This window comes from Engraulis encrasicolus, chromosome 22 (genome assembly GCF_034702125.1).
Source record: "Engraulis encrasicolus isolate BLACKSEA-1 chromosome 22, IST_EnEncr_1.0, whole genome shotgun sequence".
Classification (NCBI taxonomy): Eukaryota; Metazoa; Chordata; class Actinopteri; order Clupeiformes; family Engraulidae; genus Engraulis; species Engraulis encrasicolus.
Window position 1 is genome coordinate 49,931,661 of NC_085878.1, and position 22,562 is coordinate 49,954,222.

General features: G+C 45.9%; 1 protein-coding gene across 3 annotated transcripts in view; it reads left to right on the plus strand.

The window, feature by feature from the left end:
* fam13b (family with sequence similarity 13 member B) overlaps nt 1-22,562 on the plus strand; it is a 56,430-nt gene that overhangs the window by 30,672 nt on the left and 3,196 nt on the right. Inside the window, exons 8-23 of one of the 3 annotated variants that reach the window (XM_063188583.1) lie at nt 8,050-8,091; nt 8,761-8,835; nt 9,667-9,790; nt 10,895-10,998; nt 11,366-11,420; nt 11,731-11,812; nt 12,741-12,806; nt 14,454-14,667; nt 14,998-15,136; nt 15,478-15,559; nt 16,062-16,289; nt 17,544-17,761; nt 17,941-18,024; nt 18,201-18,296; nt 19,006-19,370; nt 22,143-22,244. In XM_063188583.1, coding sequence (XP_063044653.1) covers nt 8,050-8,091; nt 8,761-8,835; nt 9,667-9,790; nt 10,895-10,998; nt 11,366-11,420; nt 11,731-11,812; nt 12,741-12,806; nt 14,454-14,667; nt 14,998-15,136; nt 15,478-15,559; nt 16,062-16,289; nt 17,544-17,761; nt 17,941-18,024; nt 18,201-18,296; nt 19,006-19,370; nt 22,143-22,244 — 2,076 coding nt within the window. The remainder of the gene's footprint in view (nt 1-8,049; nt 8,092-8,760; nt 8,836-9,666; nt 9,791-10,894; nt 10,999-11,365; nt 11,421-11,730; nt 11,813-12,740; nt 12,807-14,453; nt 14,668-14,997; nt 15,137-15,477; nt 15,560-16,061; nt 16,290-17,543; nt 17,762-17,940; nt 18,025-18,200; nt 18,297-19,005; nt 19,371-22,142; nt 22,245-22,562) is intronic. The other 2 variants (XM_063188585.1, XM_063188586.1) reach the window with 2 other exon arrangements.

Here is a 22,562-nt window from a genome sequence, read left to right on the forward strand (position 1 = left end):
CATGAGACGAAAAAGGTTGGGAAACACTGATTTAGAGTATTGCAATATATCTACAGTCTTGATTGTCGGACAGAAACTCACTCATTTTGCCTTGATTAGAATTGTATACATTTTTGTTTTGTTTTCACCATCACGTTCCACACACTTTTCAGGATTTTTAACATTGAGGTCTATGAGGGCTGTGGACTGATGTGAAGTTCCAGGAGACCTGGATAAAATCCTTAGTCCCAAAAAAAAGAAAAAAAGTCTGACCCTGATATGTGACCCACTTAACGCCCACCCCCAACTTTGATGACCCTACTGGCGACAACCACAGGAAGCCGTCTGTCTGTTGCTTTCTCCTCTCTTCTAAATATGAGATGGTGGGGGGCTGGGGAGGAGTTGGGTCACAGAAGGACATCAGGGTTTGGGTGGGTGATATGTGGGCATAGATTCATGCAATGATCCCAAATTGTTTTTGGGTGTCCACACACATCAACCTGCATGCACAGCAATAATCCTGACACGTGCGGCAGTGTGAGAATGGCACAAGCGGTCCACACTGCTCATTTTGTCCCTTGGAGACACACACACACACACACACACACACACACACACACACACACACACACACACACACACACACACACACACACACACACACACACACACACACACACACACACACACACACACAATGTGAGGAAAGGGTAGTTTGGGTGTGAGGGGGCGAGGGGGTGTAATTAATCATGTTATTGATGTCCTATTAATTCTGGACTCCAGACTATCCCGGCCGGTAGGGGGTGGGGGTAGGCTAAATATAAGACCTAGCCCCTATCCTATTCTCCTTTACCCGTCATGGAAAGTATTTGTTGGCCTCAGGAATAAACTTCCGTGTGTGTGTGTGTGTGTGTAGTTAGAGCAGGAATGAAGGACAGGTTTGGGAGGGCATGCAGTGAGGCACTGCTGAAGACATATTCAGACCCACCTGTAATTTTGTGTTAGCAGATGCAACTTGCTCTTTGTTCGATCTGACTGGGTGGCTTTCTGCATTAGTAGTTGTCCATGATACAAGATACTAATCTCTGATTGGTCAGTGGTGTCACACACACACACACACACACACACACACACACACACACACACACACACACACACACACACACACACACACGTACACACACACGTACACACACACACACGTACACACATGTATACACCTCTATAATATTTTTAATTTCATTTGGGAGTATTTTTCAAATATTCATCATTATACTAAAATATTACTACTTGAATGTGTTTTTTATTCTTCAAACCATTAAGTTGGGTCAGCTTGGTAGCGTAGATGAGTTGGGTAGAAATGTTACAAAATGGCAGATGCTTAATATTGGGCGCGCACACACAGAAACATTGAGGTCAGCTCTGGCCCCTTCTGACTCGCATTATCCGTTATATAATTCCCAGAGCCAGACATGGATAGAGCTTCTTCTGTTGGGTAGAGAAACAGACACCCTGTCCCCAAAACTCGCCCGACGTCCAGCGCAAAGCACACAGAATGTTCGTACATATTAGTACACTCTACAAATACACAATGGAAGAGTCACAGTGAAGGACTTCTTTCTCGAGAAATGTTACTCAGCAGTCCACTGCACAGTCATGAAGCCTTTTTTTCAATCATTGCCTGTGTAAGTGGTGTGTTTGGAGCTCAGCATTCCTGGTAGTCGTTGCTGACCCTGCTGCTTCTGCTGCTGCTGTTGCTACTGCTGCTGCTGCTGCTGCTGCTGTTGCTGTTGCTGCAAGAGGCCCGGCCCACTGACTATTTAGATTTCTAACATGGTTATCTGTGTCAACACCTGTCGGTGTCAACACCCCCTATCCTGTGCGTGTGAGTGTGTGTGTGTGTGGGTGGGTGGTGTTGGAATCACCTGACAACCCCCCAACCCTGCCGCTCAGATGGGTCATCTCAAGAGCCCCTGTCTGTACACTCTGAGCCACCTGTGCCTACAACCTTACACACACACACACACACACACACACACACACACACACACACACACACACACACATGCGCACACACACACTGTGTCACACAGACGCACATGGAATTTAACCAGGTCCGAATTCAACATAGTGCGTTGTTTCCAAGCAGAGGCTCGGTGTTGTCTTATCGCTGTTGTGATTATTGTGTCTGTGTGCATGTTTCAGTGTGTACTACTGGGTGATAAGATTTAACTGGAAGAGAGGAAAAGAGGGGGGGATACGGGCAGCTGAGATTGTGTGTGTGTGTGTGTGTGTGTGTGTGTGTGTGTGTGTGTGTGTGTGTTCTCATCTCGTTATATATCCATTACTGAAAGAAGCACATCAACAGCGATTCCAGGAGGAAGACAATAGGTAGCCTACAGACGTTGCTTGTGTCTTTGTTAATGTGTCAGTTTAGGTTCATGGTGGATATTGGTGAAGACTTATCAGTGAAAATGTGTCATTCATCTTGGAAGCAGCAATCAATGAGTCATCTCTGTGCATAACATTTCTGGATTTGTGTGTGCTACAGACGCGATGAGTGTCACAGACGACAGCTTTGTCCTTTTGCGGCTATTATTGTGATTGACATTTACAAGCAAGTTGCCGGTTCATTTGTGTTTGTGAGAGTCTGTATGTGTGTGTCTGTGTCATGGCAGGGGGGTTATGTAAAGTCCCATTGACAGGTGGGGGAAAGTTTGCACCTCCTTCTTCCCTCCCTGAATGTGTATGGTTCTCCCGATGTCCTGATTGGACAATTTTGTATCTCTATGTTTTCTGGTTTGCTAGCAGACGCTCTGTCCCCGCCCCTTGGCTGCTGTGATTGGTGCCGAGCTGGCCTGGTGGGCTGGTGCCAGGCAGGGCTGTATTAGAGCCGAGTTGGATGTTTACCGCAGCAGTTTGCTGCAGTTCACTGCAGAGCTTCGCTGAGCTCGCACACACACACACCTCAGATTCACTCACACACACACACACACGCATTCAGGCAGTCTCAAAGTCAGACACTCTCATACAGAAGAACGTCTTTTTTTGGGAGAGGATTTCACAGAATGCACTCTGCGAGCCCTGCTGGTCCATTCTTCGACCTGCTCATACAGACGTTGTCGCCACAGAGTGCCCAGTCGGGATAACTAGCGGGTTTTTTTTGCTGCCTGCGCACGCACATACATTCGGACTTTCAGTCGCGCTCAAAGAGGCACATTCACTTGGTCTGGAGGAATAGCAGCAGCAGCAAGTAGCCACGGCGTCTCCAAAAAGACTTTTATCTGACCGCACACACACACACGCACACACACAGACCTTCAGTCACACGTGTGCACACACACACACACCAAGGGCATATCCACTTGGCCTGGAAGAGCATCAGCAGCCACGGCGTCTTCTAAAGCGAGCGACGCAACAGCGAGGCACAGCAGTGAAGAGACTGCAGCACACTACCCTCAGCAGCAGCATCAATAGCAGCAGCAGCAGCAGCAGCAGCCAGCATGGCCTGTGACATCCTTCTCCATAGGTATGCACGCCACAGGCTGTGTGTGTGTGTGTGTGTGAGTGTGCGTGTGTGCGCGTGTGTGTGTTCATGTGCGTGTGTGTGGCAAGCTAGGATGTGTTTGACAGAGCCTGATAGGAAGAGTCTGAAGTGAAGACTGAAAAGAGTTGAAATGTTTGTATATAGTGTGAAGTGTAAAAACTCTGTTTTAAAGTGTAGTCTACAACACGTGACAGGGTGACGTCTGGGATTTTGCAAGACCAGGCAGAATTGGTCCTCGGGCAAGTGTGACTGTGACTTTGGTTGGATTTCTGTGTGAGAGCTATATGAAATGATGCCTCTGGCATTTAAGTGGCACTGTATGTCAGGGTCTGTAACATGTGTTGTTCCCTGAGTGCCAAGTCAATGTGTGCTTTCCTGTCAGTCAATCCGTTGGTGTTGATTTTTATCCTGTGCTTGGGATACAGATATAATCAAACAGCTGTTATTTTCTGCCCCCCCCCCCTCTCTTATGTAAAGCTTTCTCTCTCTCTCTCTCTCTCTCTCTCTCTCTCTCTCTCTCTCTCTCTCTCTCTCTCTCTCTCTCTCTCTCTCTCTCTCTCTCTTTCTGTTGCTGTTGCTCTTTGTCTTTGTATGGCTGACTCTCTCCTCATTCAATTTTAGCTGCCGCCATTGCCCTTACCACTTGTAAGGTGTGTGTGATGGAGAAATAGATTGGATGTGTAATTAATCTCTTTCCACTCCAGCGTTAGTGCATTACTGCTGAGTCAAGTGGGAGAGCTTGGAAAGGAAGCCCTTTGTGTGTGAGTGTGTGTGTGAGTGTGTGCGTGCGTGTGTGTGTGTGTGTGTGGCGTCCATGGCCTGAAGTGTCCAGGTCATTATGTTAATGCACTTTGGCTTTACTTTCTATTCACTCGTGATAGTATCCAGTGTCTATGGTTCAACCAGCCTGGGTGTTGCGTCTGTCTGTCTAACGTCCCGCCTGTCTATGGGGGGTTTCGGAGCGGTGGTTGGTGTGTGTGCGTGTGCCGGCGTGAGGGGGTTCGGAATGGTGGTTGGTGTGTGTCTGAAGAGGGTTCAGAGCGCTTGTTGGTGTGTCTATGAGCTTGCCTGCCAGCTAGCGAGCAAGTGAGCAGTTGGTCAGGTCAGGTGAGGCAGCTAGTAACGGGAGCAAAGAGGGAGGGATTAGTGTTTGGGGTCATGACCTACGCACCTCATCTCCCGTTTGTGTTCTGCCAAGGTAGGCAAGGCTGCCAAGGTAGGCAAGGCTGCCAAGGTAGGCTGCCTCGCTGAGCATCCTACCAAGCGCTGTTAACAGAACCCTAACCCTAAAACCTGAGGGATGCTACAGTAGCACATTGTGCTGTCTTTTAGTAGGACAGCTTGCATGGTTGGCCAAAATCACAAATAAATCAGGCCAATCAAAAATGTCTTTATATTAGCACAATATCACAACTCTACAGTTGACTCAAAGTGCTTTCAAATTTGTATCCACATTTTCACATTCCCGCACCAGCTGTGGAGGCTATCAAGAAAGTGTCAATGGTCCAGGGTTCATGTGATAGTGAATGCACGCTCGCACGCTCGCACACACACACACACACACACACACACACACACACACACACACACACACACACACACACACACACACACACACGTGCACATTCATGCACACGCACACACACACACCAGTGACAGAGGGACTGTATTATCACTGCTTCTGTTTTATGGCTTGATGGCTCTCCAACTTCAAAGCTGGGGTCTTTGGGGTTATCCGATTGTAAGTTGCCTGCATACACATCTCTTACCTGGATATGTTTGTTTGATACAGTATGGTTTGTCGGAGCTTAGCCTTGGTGTGGGTGGTAGGACCAGGGCTCAGGGGCCACAATCTTGTTAGTAGGGGTGGAGGCATTTTAAGACCTTTTCTGGATAAAATCATCCTAATCATCCTAGATTTTAGTGGAATAAATCAATCAATAAATCAATAAACTAAACCTGATGCAGGGGCATGAAGAGCCGTGCAGAAAACCTATTGCTATAGCTGGGTACATAGGCTATCAAAGGGCGTGGGACCAAAATTAGACTGCTTTTGGCCCTGCCACAAGAGATGATACGTACATAGTAAGGGGAAACCCGATGTGGTGGTCCTGTCAAGACCACTGGCTCATGAGTAGCAGTGGGCATCACATCGGGTGTCCCCTCACTATATATTTTCTTGTGGCGGACAGACCCACATAGAGTTGTACAGTACATTTGAAATAATACCTGCTTTATTTACAAAAAAACCCAAAGGATATCAGTAAAGAGAGCGTTGAGATGCAAGTGTGTGTGTGTGTGGCTTTTTTACAGTGTTTTTTTTACTACTTTTCATTTACATTTAGACTTCCCTATATCAGATCTGAACTAATGCTCTAGATTCCTTTCCCCAACCTCAGTTCTTGGGACAGGTTCCAGGTCTGTCTTTGGAAGTGGTTGGACAATAATGCTGTTTGTGAATGGGTGAATGCATGTGTGCATACACCAGGGCGTTCTACTTAAGTTGGGCATTGCCTGCTGTTGTCCTGGTTTAGCCAGTTCTGTGGTGAGGCAGAGGCTTCCAGAATACCTTGGCTGGTTTGCATTGAGCTGTGCTAGACTGAGGGCTACAGCAAACACCTCCTCTCTACAGTTCTCTCTTGCCTATCTCTCACAGATCTTTGCCTATCTCTCACAGAGCTTTCTCTCTTCTCTCCTCCTCTCTCTCGCCTCTCTCCAGCCAGCGCCTCAGTTCGTTCCCCTAGTGCCGCGTAGTACGGCAGGGGGTGCAAGTTGCAGACGCGTGTGCGTGCATACACATACATACCCACTGTAACCACTTCAGAGTGTGGAGGCTTTGACATTTTGAAATGTTTACATGTTGTGTGTATGTGTCATGGTGCGGGTTGGGGTGGGGGACATTCTTAGTGGGATATGTTAAGTCCCCCTAACACCTGTTGCCCGCACTGTAGGGCCCCCTTCTAATCACTCACACTGTGTGTACGAGGTCAGTTATGTAATGGGACATTCCTGCTTTGCTTATTTTTTTTTTCTTCGTTCCTGCTGAATCATTATTATCAGACACCCTTAGACTACACAAACACACTAAGCAACCTGTCAAGACGCCCCTGTCCTGAATCACATGACCCAGAATCTTTGGTGTGTGTGTGTGTGTGTGTGTGTGTGTGTGTGTGTGTGTGTGTGTGTGTGTGTGTGTGTGTGTGTGCGTGTGTGTGTGTGTGTGTGTGTGTGTGTGTGTGTGTGTGTGTGTGTGTGTGTGTGTCAAGTTCCAGTAGCCGATGTTAGCACTTGTGCTGAAAGGCGATGATGTAATTGGGGCCAGTCAGTGTGGGGTCCTCGAAATGAGGACGGCTGTTCCCTTTCGGATTGACACCTTTTTCCAACACACCCCCAGTCGTATGTATGGGTGTGTGTGTGTGTGTGTGTGTGTGTGTGTGTGTGTGTGTGTGTGTGTGTGTGTGTGTGTGTGTGTGTGTGTGTGTGTGTGTGTGTGTGTGTGTGTGTGTGTGTGTGTGTGTGTGTGTGTGTGTGTGTGTGTGTGTGTGTGTGTGTGTGTGTGTGTGTGGAGGAGGTGTCTTGAGTTGTGTAATCAATCTGATTACAGCAGAGGTCGACCTATACAGAAGGGGGGCAGCACCCACACCATGTGATGGAGATCACCTCTCACTTGGGGGAGCGACTCCAAAACACACCTATGCACAGGAATACACCAAAATAAACTTGGCAAACGAGAGATACATGCACATCTTGCACACACTTTGTAACTTTGTAGGAAGCCAAGAAGACAGTTGAAAGACGCATGCAGGATTCTTGTGCCATTTTGAAGTGTAATTCAGGCAAAACTAAACTATACCGAAGTAGAATGAAGAAATAGTCAGATGTGCTTAAGTATAGCAAGTATGCCCTACAGTGGGGAAATACATGTGTATCAGTCACATCACACATACAACGCGTATCAACATACGACATACAAACACAGGACCAGAGAGTTAAAATCATGTGGGAGATATGTTAGAATTGTTTTTTAAAAATAAAAGTGTTGCTGTCTAAATGAATGTAAATGAATGAATTAATAAAAAGGCTTGAAAACACAGAGGTAGTGCAGTTTTAGTGGCATATTGTAGTTTTAGTGGTCATTCCATTGCATAGCATTGCCAGGGTCTCCTCGATGCTAGCTTTATTCTATCCAGTCCTCATCGGATTGCACTTCCCCCTGCCATGAAGTGATATGCAGATTCACAATAAGGCGGCCAAAGCCTGGTTATAAACATTTTCTGATGATGGGCAGCAGGGATTTTCTCAGAAATCGTCACTTTTACCACATTGGTACAGAGCCCTGTGTGGTGCCTTTATTGCAGGAAGAGGAAGTGTGAGTCACACTAAGCATCTTATCTAAGCTGCGGAATGTTCTAGCACAGAAAATTGTTGAGTGACCAAGCAAGAACTAAGAGAAACAGATTTTGACACACACACACACGCACATGCTTTCTCTGAATATCTCCTTCTCTCTGCTTTTTTCGCAGTTCCCATATCTCCTCCATCAGTATACTGCCTGGATCAGCAGAGTAAGTATTTCCCCTTTGCACACACACACACACACACACACACACACACACACACACACACACACACACACACACACACACACACACACACACACACACACACACACACACACACACACACACACACACACAGAGTGAGCCTACATATCCCTACATGGGCCGACCTGGTTGTTGGTGGGGTGGGGGGTCTATATCCCTTTGCCAGCAAACTAAAATTATACACACAGAGACACGTACGCAAGCACATTAACGCATGGTCGCACACAGTTGCACCAACCTGTGGAAGTGAAATCCTGTTGCTAGCATCAACTGGAAAGTCCTCAAAGTTCAGTCTTTTCACACACGCACTCTCTTGCATGTACACAAGTGCGTGCACACAAATTATCTTTCGTTTTCTCACTCTCCTTCTCTTTCTCTCACTCTGTCTTTTCCTTTTCCTACTTTTAATTTGTCTACTTGTCTATGAGTGTCTGTGGCCTGAAAGGGGGTGGGGGGTGTCTTTAAGTCACAGAGAGTAAGAAAGAAATGTCATTGTGTGAAGTTTAATTCATATGGACATGTTTCTTGTGTTTGTGTATGTTATGCATTTTTACTCAGTGCTTCAAACAATAAATGTGCATGACTGTCCGCCTAATTTGTACGCATGTCTGTGTGTGTTTGTGTGTTTAGTATCATACAAAGGACGATTCGGGCAGCGGTGGAGCAGCACTTTCTTGAGCTGAAGACCGGCCAGACACCACAAAGGTGAGTGTGTACAGTACTGTGTGAATAATAAAAACAAACAGACTTTGTTAAGCAGGTGTTAATTAGTTTAATTGAGCAACATTACACTCGTGAAAAGGTGCCAGACATGAAAAAAAACGTGAATATCAAAGCATGTCCGCACCCTTGACTCCTTTCCTGTTTTTTCTTTGCCAAGCGTTTGGTTTCAAAGACCTTTTTCAGGGCATGTCCGTGTAAATATTTTGCTTTAACACTTGAAGTAGGTGTTCATTTAAATTCAGGTTATTTTCAAATTGCAATTGTAATTTAAAGCATCATTTTTTTGTTTTGTCACCATCACCTGTTTTCAAACTGATATACATTCTGATCCAGTTGCTGCGGACAATGCGAATCATTACATTACATTACATTGCATTACATTGCATTTGGCAGACACTTTTTAACCAAAACGACTTAAGGTAACTGAGCCCTGAGGAAGGTCAGTAGACCGAAACCTTGGCCTATCATTAAAAAGAACACAAAGGGGATTTAAGTGTGCAGACATTTTTCTTTCAATTTTAACCAAAACGACTTACAATCACACACAAGTATTTGGGTATTTCTTTGTCTTCACTCTCAAAGGCTGCTATCAATTAAGTGACCGTTACAAGTCTCATCGTAGACTTTGCACGTCAGTTTGCGGTGGTGACAAAACAACAACATGTCTGAAAATGCGATTATTCTTTGACAATTAAATGACTTTTAATGACCACCTACTTCACAATGATGTGATTATCATTTTTGTACGTATACACATGAACATATTTGGAAGTCTGATCCACATTGTGTGTGCATGTCTGTGTGTCTATGTAGTCAGTGCCAGTGTGTAAGGGACCCTGATGTGAAGGACGATGAATGTGATCACTCTGAGGGCGAGGAGCCATCGTCTTCCTCCAACGCCCTGGAGCAAGCAGAGATGCAGGACAACCAGGAGCCGGTCAGTACTACACACATTCTCATCACTTAATGCTGTACATTACACAGAGCTAGAGCCTGAACCTGAGCCTGAAGGGGGAGGGGAGGAGTAATATAGGCCAAAGGACACAGTAGATAAATCACCCTTACGCACACACAGTTTCATACACAATCTGACACATTTATCTCATACACAATGGCAGTCAGAATGTACACAAACACTGACAAATAACGAGTTTGTTTGCTGTGTCCTACAGTCTGAGAGTACAAAGAGACAAAGTACAGCAGGCATACAAATGCACACACATGCGTGCATTTATATTCAGGCAGAAGAGGTGCACTGAAACGCACACAGCAACAGACTAGCGGAGAGGGTATACTTGCACATAAACATACTCACACGCACTCAGGCACAGAGGATGTGCTGGACATTGACCTGTGCTGCACGTGTCTGTCAAGCACATGGCTCAAAATCTGGAAAGAAATCAGAAGCCCTGCGGGCGACACACTCTCTCTTCCCCTCTTTCACTCACACATGTTCTCTCTCTCTCTCTCTCTCTCTCTCTCTCTCTCTCTCTCTCTCTCTCTCTCTCTCTCTCTCTCTCTCTCTCTCTCTCTCTCTCTCTCTCTCTCTCTCTCTCTCTCGCACATTTCAGCCAATACAGCCCTGTCTGTCTGCAAGTGTCTGCCTGCCAGCAAAAGCATCTAATTTTATCCATGTGCTGGTGCTCTTTAATCGGGTCAATTTGTTCTGTTTGACAGCTGAGAATGACAGCGGCACCTGCACTAACAGATCCATCCACCTATAAAGACCCTCACGTGCCATGATGGTTTAGGTTTTATTAATGCCTGGCGTTGAGCTGTCTTAGTAGTAAATCATACTCGCATTAAAACACACACACACACACACACACACACACACACACACACACACACACACACACACACACACACACACACACACACACACACACACCAAGCCTATTGCTGCCGATTTAGCTGCGTGTGTGTGCGTGTGTTGGTTTCCATCGCTATGTAATGCTGTGTGTAAATCAAGATGTCAATTCATGACTGTACATTCTGCCCTTGTTCTCTCTTTGTTTGTGTATGCTTGTGTTTATTTCAGGCCTCGGAAGGTTGTGTGTCCCCCAGTGGTACTCTGGAAGGTTCTGGAATGGAACTGGACTCAGAAAGTCTGGTGGACACAGAGAACAATATCAATACAGCCAGGTTAGACCACACACACACACACACACACACACACACACACACACACACACACACACACACACACACACACACACACACACACACACACACACACACACACACACACACACCTTTAGAAATATTTCTAGTGTGTTGGTACTGTAAAAAGCTGAATTATGAAGCAGGCAATTTACTCTTTGAAGGAAACGCATTCAGGTTGTTCCAAGAGTATGTGTATGTGGTGCGTGTATGTCAATGACCATTTATTTTTCAAACCCCATGAAACCATACAAAAACATACACACATACAATAACCTTTTTCAGGAAGGAAAGCAGTGTCTGTGAATATGATTTATTTAACATGATGTTGTCTTCTTTTCTGCTTCAGACAAGAAAACTTCCAGTCCTGTGAGGAGATGGAACTGACAGATGTCATCAGCTGTGTAAGTAACAACATGGCACATGCACATATAGCGTCATATTGAGGACGTCTTTCTTTCTTTCTTTCTTTCTTTCTTTCTTTCTTTCTTTCTTTCTTTCTTTCTTTCTTTCTTTCCCTTTCCTACTGACCTTATCACCCTGTCTTTTAAATTTAAATTTCTGACCCCCACAGTTAGACATCTTTTTCGTCAGTATGATCTAAATCCAAGACACACAGAATGACACTGAACTGTCTATGAGTAGGCATTGCTATTGTGTGTTTTTCTACAACAACAAAAAACCTTCCTTGTTTCTCTCTCCCCTCTTCCATAGGATGATGAGCTGAACGCCAACACAGAGCCTGACAGAGAGGGCATGCAGCTAAGAAACATCTTCCCCAATGGAGAGTGGGAAGGTAACATTCTCTCTGCCCGCCTGTCTCTTTTCCCCCCTGTATTTCTCTCTCTTCCTCTCCCTCCATGTCTTCATATTGCATGTCTTTACACCACTCATTTATTCCCCTCTTTCTTGCGCTCTTCCATATTCTCTTTCTTTCATCTTCATCTTCCCTCTGCTGTGTCTGTGTGTGATTGTCTGTCTCTGCAAGAGTGATCAATGTGTCTGTGTTTCACTGAAGGAAGGCTGTGTTTTGTATTTTGAGTCAGGGTGGTGTGTGTGTGTGTGTATGTGTTTGCGTGCATGCAGGGGTGCATGCGTGCGTGCGTGCGAAGGAAGGGTGTGGGTGTGGTTGTGTGTGTTTGTGTGTGTGCTGTTATCCGTTGTCTCACGTGGATACAGTAAGCAGGTCACCTGATTTCCTGTGTCAGTATTGATAAGCTATCAGTTTCTAGGTGATGTATTACTGGCTAACTGATGACACTGCATAATGTCAATCGCTAAATCATCTAGGACAAACCGCCATGGGCTGTAGCACACACACACACACACACACACACACACACACACACACACACACACACACACACACACACACACACACACACACACACACACACACACACACACACACACACACACACACACACACACACACACACACAAACACGTCTGTGTGTGCGTGTGTGAGAGAGCGAGACCGTGTGTTGTTGATGCATGACCTCACTACCATCTTTTGTGGGATCTGTGTCTTCCATCCCTCCCTCCCTTCCGCCCTCTTTTTCGTTCTTTGTATTTCTTCCTTCTCTCTCTCTCTCTCTCTCTCTCTCTCTCTCTCTCTCTCTCTCTCTCTCTCTCTCTCTCTCTCCCCCTCCCCCCCTCCCCCCACCGTCCCCCTCCCCCCTGCCCTTGTCATCTCAATCCTCCATGTCCATTGGCCGGTTCAGCCTGTCGTCCAGGCCCTGCCCCCCTCATAGATTTCACATGTATGCACCTGCAGCATCAAGGGAACGGTGAGTACCAACAGAATGCAGCAGAGTCCACAACTACAACTTAGACCAGTGCAGTGCTCCCCAAACCACCCCATTGATAGCCTGGTGAACCAGCGCCACCCGCTGGACGGCAAAATGTTTTGTCTACCGGTGGGTCTGGCCTCGCATAATGATTCAATGAAGCCAGAATGCCATGAATCTGGCAAACCAATTACAACGCAAATATGTGTTTTGAATCAAAGCGGGCAGGGTTTTGAGGGAAGGTTGTTCTCATCAACAATCTTCGGATGTATTATGCATCGAGGCCAGACTAAATTAGACATCCACATTTAGTCTGGTTTATCAGGCTACCCCATTGATGTATTTAGTCGCCGAATGTTAAACATTCATTGCAGACATCTGCCCAGTGAAAAGGGTTAATCAGTTTCCTCTTGAGCTGCATTATACATTTGACCATTTTGTAAGACTCATTTATTTGTCACATACAACCAAACGTGTAGGCTATTGCAGTGAAATGACAGTGCAATGTAGTTGCAATACAATGCAATACATTAGACAAAGCAAAATTCAACATTATTCGTTGTTATGGTCTTTTGTAACGATTTCATGCTATATTCACGTCCTGTGAATCCACCAACGTAAAGAATAAAATGTAAATATATATTTACACTATTCTGACTATAAAGGTTATGCATACTAGACAATCTATTTAGGCATCTTGCAGCTGTTCAGACTGAAGACAGGCAGGCAGGGGCCCACTCAAGGGCCCTTGTGTTTTTTTCCTCTCATCTCATCTCTCCTTTCATCCCTTCCCTTGCAGTCGTCTACCACCCCCTTATGTGCTGTATTTGACCACTTTTCTCTGCCCTCCAGTCTCCACTCCCACCCACACTCCCTGACTCTCCCTTCTCTCTCTTCAATAGCTTTCTATACTGCACTACAAAGGCAAAGTGCAGTAACTATGCCAACACTGAGAAAAAATGCATTCAAAGTACTAGATATTGTAGTTACTGAAAATTTGATAGCACAGCAATGTTCCTAAAACAGCTCCCATTTGGACCACAAGGCTTGTCCACAAGATACTGGAGTTATTATAAAGACCATTTTTAGTCTAATCTCAGTTTTGACATGCAAAATATGTACTGCATTTTGCCTTTGTCAGACAGTGTAGCTGTCTTCTGCTGGTTGCGCTGACTTCTGTTTCTTCTTCTGATTCTTCCAACTTCGTCCACTGCACAACCATTGTCTGCCTTTGTTATTTTAATGTACAGCTGCAATTGTATTGCAAATGTATTGTTCACCCAAAATAACTCGATATACAATGTTCAAATCACTGGCAATAATAGTGAACAGCTATAATTTTAAGATCTGCAATATTGTGATGGGTGTACTCACTCTCGTGGCACACTATGCATATGCTCGGGTGTTTTTCTATGTGTTTGTTTGTTTGTTTGCTCATCTTTTCAGATACTTCAGTTATTGAATATTTGGATGTTAAGTTTGTCTTTAAGCAATAGTGGAAAATGTCTAAAATGTGAAATTAGTTATTGAAAACTCAAATAAACCATTCAAGACAGAGCTGTTTATTGTTCTTGTTTCATTTTTTTGTTTAATTTGTATGTTTATTTCACATTCACCTAATGGTTTTCCCTCTCTCTCTCTCTCTAGACCCTGTGCCAGCCAGTAAGGTGTGGCAGGGGGACAGTGAGGGTGGAGAGGCGCAGCTCTCCCCATTGGCCAGTCGCATGTTGCCCCTCCCACTGGAGGATGATGCCCAGCCCCTTCTGGCAAGGCGCTTCCTGGATTTTGGCAGTCATAGTCAGAGGTTCTTCCAGCAGGACCCCGAGAACACATCACCCACCAAAGCGCTATCAGCTGGGAGGTCAGCACACACACACACACACACACACACACACACACACACACACACACACACACACACACACACACACACACACACACACACACACTGCATCTTCTTTCTTTTACGATCAAATTTTATTTGGTGTCATGAAACCATATAGACCTCATCATTGGCAAATTTTGTATACTAGAGACCCAAAACAAAACAATCACAGCTATTTAAGTCCCATCATTGTAGAATATGTATAAAACTATTCCCACTTCATAGTCAAGTGGGACATGGAGTGTGTGTGTGTTTGTCTGTCTGTCTCACACTCTCTCTTGTGTGTATGTGTGTGTGCGTGTTTAGGCAGCGGCGTGCCTCGTTGAGCTCCAAAGAGAGTGCCAAAGGGGACGCGGTGGCCCACCAACTCACCAAGAAACTGCAGAACCTCAAGAAGAAGATACGACAATTTGAGGAGCAGTTTGAAAAAGAGAAGAACTACAAGGTAGTCAGGCACACACACACACACACACACACACACACACACACACACACACACACACACACACACACACACACACACGCGCGCGCGCAGACACACACACACACACACACACACACACACACACACACACACACACACACACACACACACACACACACACACACACACACACACACACACACACACACACACACACACACAGCGCTGAGAGGGTGTATTAATAATGGTATTTGTGGACATAACGGCATGCTAATAATGCCAATTCATGATTCCCTGCAATGTGGTCAGAGACGGCCCCTGGCTCAGTTTATACATCTTCTGTATCTTCCTTCTCTTTGCAGCCCTCTCACGGGGATAAGGCAGCTAACCCAAAGGTCCTCAAGTGGATGACAGACCTCACCAAAATCCGCAAGCAAATCAAAGGTGAGCACACACGCACACACACACACGCTAACAAATAGATGGGATTTGGGTGGGGTGGACCGAAGGATAAACACCATTTGTGTAAGTGTGTGTGCATGTGCGTGCGTGTGTGTTTGTGCGTGATTGTTCATGCGTACGTACATGTGTGTTTGTGAGAGTCGCCATCTCGGCCTGCGCCAAGCAGACAAGACTGGCCGCCCTTGCGTCTTCCTTGCGCCCCCCAGTCATCAGTGCATGTGTTCCGCCCCAACACCGTATCCTCTTCCACCATCACCACCCCCACCCACCCGCCCGCTCAGTCAGTTGGTTTTGCGTTGTTTTGTTTTTTGGGTTCCGTTCCCATCCTGTGTCATCACCGTGCTCCCATGTCCACGTTACGTGAACACTCCAATCAGCTCCAATCAAAAAAAGCTCCAATCAGCCAATCAGTCTCTCTTTCTCTCCAAATGACCCTTGACCCTTGACACGGACCCGTCGATTGATCGCGACCCCCCCACCACAGGACGGCAGCTGTTCAGGCACCAGGCCCTGCACCTCTATCACAGGCGCCTGCAGGCGTCAGGAGGGGGCGCATCCATGGCCGCTCCCTCCCCCTCCTCCTCCTCCTCCTCCTGCTCCTCCGCGATGGCCTCCTGTTCCTCCTTCTCCTCCCTCAGTACACACCTACTGCACCACCCCCCCTCACGCCACCACCACCCCCCCTACGCCCATAGGCAGGGACCCCACCTCAGTAAGTACACCACCACTGCTTGCTTGTAAGTAATCGCAGCACACTCACACGCACACACACTTTCTTTCTCTGCCCGACCAGATTCCTACTTTACTTTGCGCACTCAGAGATTCCTACTCTTTCGCTTCTATCTCTCTCTTTTAACTCGCTGTTCATTTTCCCCTTTGTTCTCCGTTTCCTCCTCGGCCTCACTCTTCCGTATTTCTCTTAAACTGTCCCTTCTCACATGCTCTTTAATGATTGATGGCTAAATGCATACCGTAAACAAATACATAAACACACATACAAAACGAGGGAGAGACAGCCGTCTGTGTAGGCTGTACAGACATGCAAACGCGTGGTGTCAAAGCTGGATCTCGTCCCAGGAGTCCGTACAGTAGTTTGTCTGTAAGTCAGGCGCTCTTGTGAGTTCGTATGGGGCCGTTTGTGTGGGTAGTTCCAGCCAATGCCTCATCCACAGCTGCTCCATCACCGCTTTCTGCTTTTGGATCGTGGCTAGCTTTGTGTGCGGGCGTGTGGGTGGGTTGCTACGCACACATACGCTGCACTACTGAATGAATGGCATGGACTGCTGTTATGTTAATTGGAATGTTTAGCCACCAAACACCAAAGTATACATATGTACACACGCATGCCGGTCCCAAATTGCTGACAGTCACTGTTATGGCGTTTCAACTTTCGGGATGTGAGTGTGTTTGTGTGAGTGTGTGTAAATGAGTTACCGAAACGGCAATGATCTGTTTCTCACCTCTTGACATTTTGTTCTGAGGATATGTGCATAGAGCTACATTTCTCTATTATCGTACTATAGTGCCCAACTTAAGTACCCGGTTGTCTTGTATAATAATGCCCCAAATTGCTTAAACTAATGCCCCATAATGCTTAAACTACACAAGAGTAGGGGCTATTTTTGTAGCCCCTACTGCTAGGACTCTTGCATTGTACCATACAGTATAACTGACGATACTATTTGATAACAATTTCTTAATGCAGCCATTCAATTATTTTCGATACTTAAGAATGCTCCACGATACAATACGATTCGATTAGATTTTTTTTCCAATTGCTTTTCCACTTCTGTTATTTTGCACAATTAGCAGCTAGGGCATTGGGAAGGAGCCAGCAATTCCACAATAGGATACCATTTGTATTAATTGTCGGCAATACAATACGATTTGTATTAATTGTCGGCCGCAGTATCGATGCATCGGTACATATGGATCATGATTTACAGCCCTATTGTGTTGTCTCTAGACGCCAGGCAGCGTGTGGAGTCGGAGCTGGCCCCGCAGGCTCGGCCGCGCAGCAACACTCTGCCCAAGAGCTTCGGCTCCTCCCTCGACTCGCCTGCAGCACCCTCCGAGGGTTCGGAGGTGACGGAGAGCCGACCCACGCGCCACAACACCCTGGACCTCATCCAGCAGCGCCTCAAGACCAAGAGACAGGAGGAGGGCTGGCCCCAGGACGTCAAGGTGCGTATGTGTGCCTTTGTGTGTTAGTGTGTGTGCGTCTGTATCATGAGAGTGAGTTGAGTCCGTGTGCATTTGTGCAAGCGACATGAAGGGCTGATAGAGTTGTGTGTGTCTGTGGTTTGTATTTATTGTAACAATTGTAACCAATGCTAAAAAAAACAACTGTGTGTGTTATTCAGAAAATGACCAAGGAGCAGCTTGCTGGTGAGAAAACGGTGTTGCAGAAAAATCTACTCCACTATGAGGGACTCCATGGCCGGCCGGTAAGCCACCATCCCTCAAAACATCCGCCGCCCAACCTGTAAATTATTGTTTTGCTAGTATATACATGTATTTATGTTCCCAATTATTTTGAGGTTTACTCTTGTTTTTACACTGTCATCTTGAGCAGAACTGGATATAAATATGCGTTTCTGTGTGTGTGTGTGTGTGTGTGCAGGTGACCCGTGAGGAGCGCTTGATAGTGAAGCCACTGTACGATCGCTACAGACTCATCAAGCAGATGATAACCCGTGTTAGCATCACACCAATCATTGTAAGTACCACACACACCATCATCATCAGCGATCACTCAAAACGAGTATGATTGTCCTCCTGACGTTGGGTCTGGTCATTTGTGGGTCGTCAGATGGCGGTTGAGGCCAATCCTTGATCCACAGTCTCTATTGCAGTGGGGGCATATGTAGATTGTTGTCCTGGAGATAGTTGTTTGGATTTGAGGATTCATTTTGGCAGTGGTTCTCTGACAGTTCCATGACACCTGCCAAACAAGGTGGAGTCTCATCACATCTTGATTACATCATGTTTTCAGCCAATCATGGAACTGATTAAGCGGCTGCTGTCAGCCAATCACAAACTAGAGGACAATTTATAAGGGGTGTCTTCACTTTGCTTGTGTGAAAACTTGAGAAAGGCCAGACGGGCCGAAACGTTGTTTTGTCAATAAATTGCAGCACGATGGACATGAGTGTGCGGTATCTTCTTCTAGAAAATTGATCTTTTGCACCCGGCCGCTACCTGCACCTCGAAACCTCTGGTGTGGCTTGGTTTCCTCCTTCAAAAGATGGATGCATTAATTGTTACCATTTAAACATGGCATGGCAGGATTGGAAAAAGAAATGACAAAGCACTAGAATATTACTCACATTATGAAGTGCCATTGTCTGACTGACAGACTGATCAACTCCTAACTCCTTTCTCTTTCCTGCACTGTTCTTCCCTCTTTCTGTTTGCCTTTCTCCCAGGCGTCTCCCACTAGTAAGAGGCGTAACATGACCCTGCAGCCGATCATCGAGGGGGAGACGGCACACTTCTGTGACGAGATCACGGAGGAGGAAGAGGAGAATCGCGGAGAGGAGGAAGAAGAGGAGCAGGATTCATCCTCAGAGGAGAAACAACAACAACAGCAGCAGCAGCGTGTGATATCTGGAGAGAAGACCAGTGGCGTCGACGTGCGCGCCCTCGGTGACAGCAGCGATGTCATCGTGGCTCTGGACCCCGCAGCGCAGCCCCCTTCTCAGCAGCCCTTGAGGCACGTGCCTGGCGACGAGACGCGCTCCGGGAAGATGGCACTCGACTTGCGCCTATCCAGCTCCCACGCCTCCTCCATGTGAGTAGCCCTCCAGATGACACGTCCTCCATTGGAAGACGCTCTGTTTAAAAAGCGTCGAAATGCCATGTAATGGAATGGAATAACACATGGGGTGCATCCCAATATGTGTCCTTGCCTCCTCCACTTGCGCTTGTCTCCTCGTCCCACCTCCTGGCCCCTCCTCCGTGGAGAAAACGATAAAGTTTCCCAGCTGTCAGCCTCACCACAACAACTTTTGAGGGACTGTTTTTCATTCACCATCCCAATTGCAAATGAGAAAAAGACTTTACAATTGAGCTTTTGCAAGATATTGAAATATAATGCTGTTGTCAGTGATGTCATCATGACGAGAAGCAAGTGGAGGAGGCAAGTGGAGGAGGCAAGGTCACATATTGGGATGCACACATGCTCTTGTGATGAACACAGTTGCTTACACTTGGCTAGCGCTTTCACTTGGCTAACGCCTTTTAAGTTTGCCTTGCTCAGTTTGAGCATAGTATGCAGTATGAGTACTTTAATTTGGGGAAAGAAACACAAGTGTCAGAGAGTGGCAGAAACGGTCTTTAGAAGGACTACAATTAATTTTTGTTTGGACAAAATGACCTTGAGAGGCCGTCAAAATAGCTATCTTCTTAACGCAGAATAAATAATTAAAAGCTGTTGAAATGAGCCAGTTTTTTGAACGGCTCTTTGAAAGGAACGAGCCACTATGGTCCGGATCCTGTCAAAGAGCTATACTGTATATCCCATCTCTAGACCATACTGATGGGAAGCCTTTTGTAGGCCACCCAATCAGCAGCCCTCAAGAGTCCATGTCAGTATGCGCCACAGCTCCCCCTGTTAGGCTGGAGGAAGACGTCCCTTCATCCTCCCACGTAGCAGTCAGAGCCATATATATATATACAGTGCCCTCCATAATTATTGGCACCCCTGGTTGAGATGTGTTAAAAGCCTTAAAATAAATTCAGTGTTTATTGCAGAAGAATACTGTCACACTGAAAATTTTAGGAAAATGTAGCCTTCAACTCAAATGAATTGTAGGAAAATAAAAAAAATCCCTGACTAAAAAATAATTATTTTTCATTAAATCACCTGTTCCACAATTATTGGCACCCTTAACAATTCCCAGGAAATAAATATAATTGAAGCATTTCTGTCATTTCTACAGTAGTTTACAAAGTTTACCAGAGTATGTAGGAACATTTAATTAGTAATTCATCACTTCCTGTTTTCCTGGGGTATAAATATGACGTGACACCGAGGCCATTTCTCTTATCCACTCTTAAACATGGGAAAGACAAAGGAACACAGCATACAAGTGAGGCAGATGTGCGTCGACCTTCACAGGTCAGGCAGAGGCTACAAGAAGATTGCCACTCAACTGCAGCTGCCCATATCTACTGTGAGAGGAATAATTAAGAAGTTCAAAACAACTGGAACAGTGGTAAACAAGCCTGGACGAGGACCCAAGTTTATTTTGCCACCACGCACAGTGAGGAGGATGGTAAGAGAAATCAAAATATCTCCAAAGCTCACTGTTACAGAATTACAACAAATGGTAGCATCCTGGGGTCACAAAGTCTCCAAATCAACCATCAGGCGCTGTCTACACGCCAACAAGCTGTTTGGGAGGCATGCACGGAGAAAACCTTTCCTCACCCACAATCATAAACGCAAACGTCTGGAGTTCGCCCAGCGGTATTGGGGCTTCAACTGGGACCGTGTGCTTTGGTCAGATGAGACCAAGATTGAGCTTTTTGGCAACAAACACTCTAAGTGGGTCTGGCGTGCCACGAAAGATGCGCATGCTGAAAAGCACCTCATACCCACTGTGAAGTATGGGGGTGGGTCAGTGATGCTGTGGGGCTGTTTCGCTTCCAAAGGCCCTGGGAAGCTTGTTAGGGTGCATGGCATCATGAATGCTTTGAAATACCAGGACATTTTAAATCAAAATCTGTTGCCCTCTGCCAAAAAGCTGAAGATGGGTCGTCACTGGGTCTTTCAGCAAGACAATGACCCTAAACATATGGCCAAATCTACACAGAAATGGTTAACCAGACACAAAATCAAGCTCCTCCCATGGCCATCTCAGTCCCCAGACCTCAACCCCATTGAGAACCTGTGGGGTGAGCTGAAGAGGAGAGTACAGAGGAGAGGACCCAGGTCTCTGGATGATTTAGAGAGATTCTGCAAAGAGGAATGGCTGAAGATCCCTCTTTCTGTCTTTTCCCATCTTGTGAAACATTATAGGAGAAGATTAGGTGCTGTTTTGTTGGCAAAAGGGGGTTGTACAAAATATTAACAACAGGGGTGCTAATAATTGTGACACACATTATTTGATGTCAAATAATTATTTCTTTATGTGGGATTTTTTCCCCACTGAATAAATGCACTTGTATTGAAGGTTGGATTTTTCTCTTTTTTTCCATTAAGGTCCCATATTATTTAGAGAAAAATAATAATAATTGGAAGCTAAAAAACACATCTCAACCAGGGGTGCCAATAATAATGGAGGGCACTGTATATGTCTTTATTAACGGCTCTGGTAGCAGTGGTGCAACAGCCCCGCTCTGTGGCCATACCAAGAAGCTTCTGAATGTGGCGTGGTGGTACTGTACTAACAAATAACCTGCACCGGGTGACGTCAGGCCGGCCGTGCATATAGTGCTTCAGTCATCATAATGTGACTTAGTACACCACACCTGTTTCTGGGTCACATGTATTCGTCATGTACCTGCTGCAGTCATAATCTCATTAGCCTGTGTGTGTGTATGTGTGTGTGTGTTTCAGGCCGGAGCTTTTGGAGCAGCTGTGGAAGGCCCGGGCTGAGAAGAAGAAGCTGAGGAGAACCATAAGGGAGTTTGAGGACGACTTCTACCAACAGAACGGCAGGTAGGGACGGACGCACACACACATACACACACACACAATTAGAAATGATCAAATCTTTCAATACATTATCCTAAATGCTTCCATCAGGTTTTCCGAAAGGTATACTTTGAATTTATGAGTGTTTGATGCACTGTCAAATAGATTTTTTTTTAAAACCTTTTTTTGGTTTACAAAATGAATGACTGGTTTGCCCCTAACTTAAAAATGGCAAATGGTATAACTTCAAGTAACACACGCACATGTACACACACACACACGCACACATACATACACGCATACGTACACAGACACACACACACACACACACACACACACACA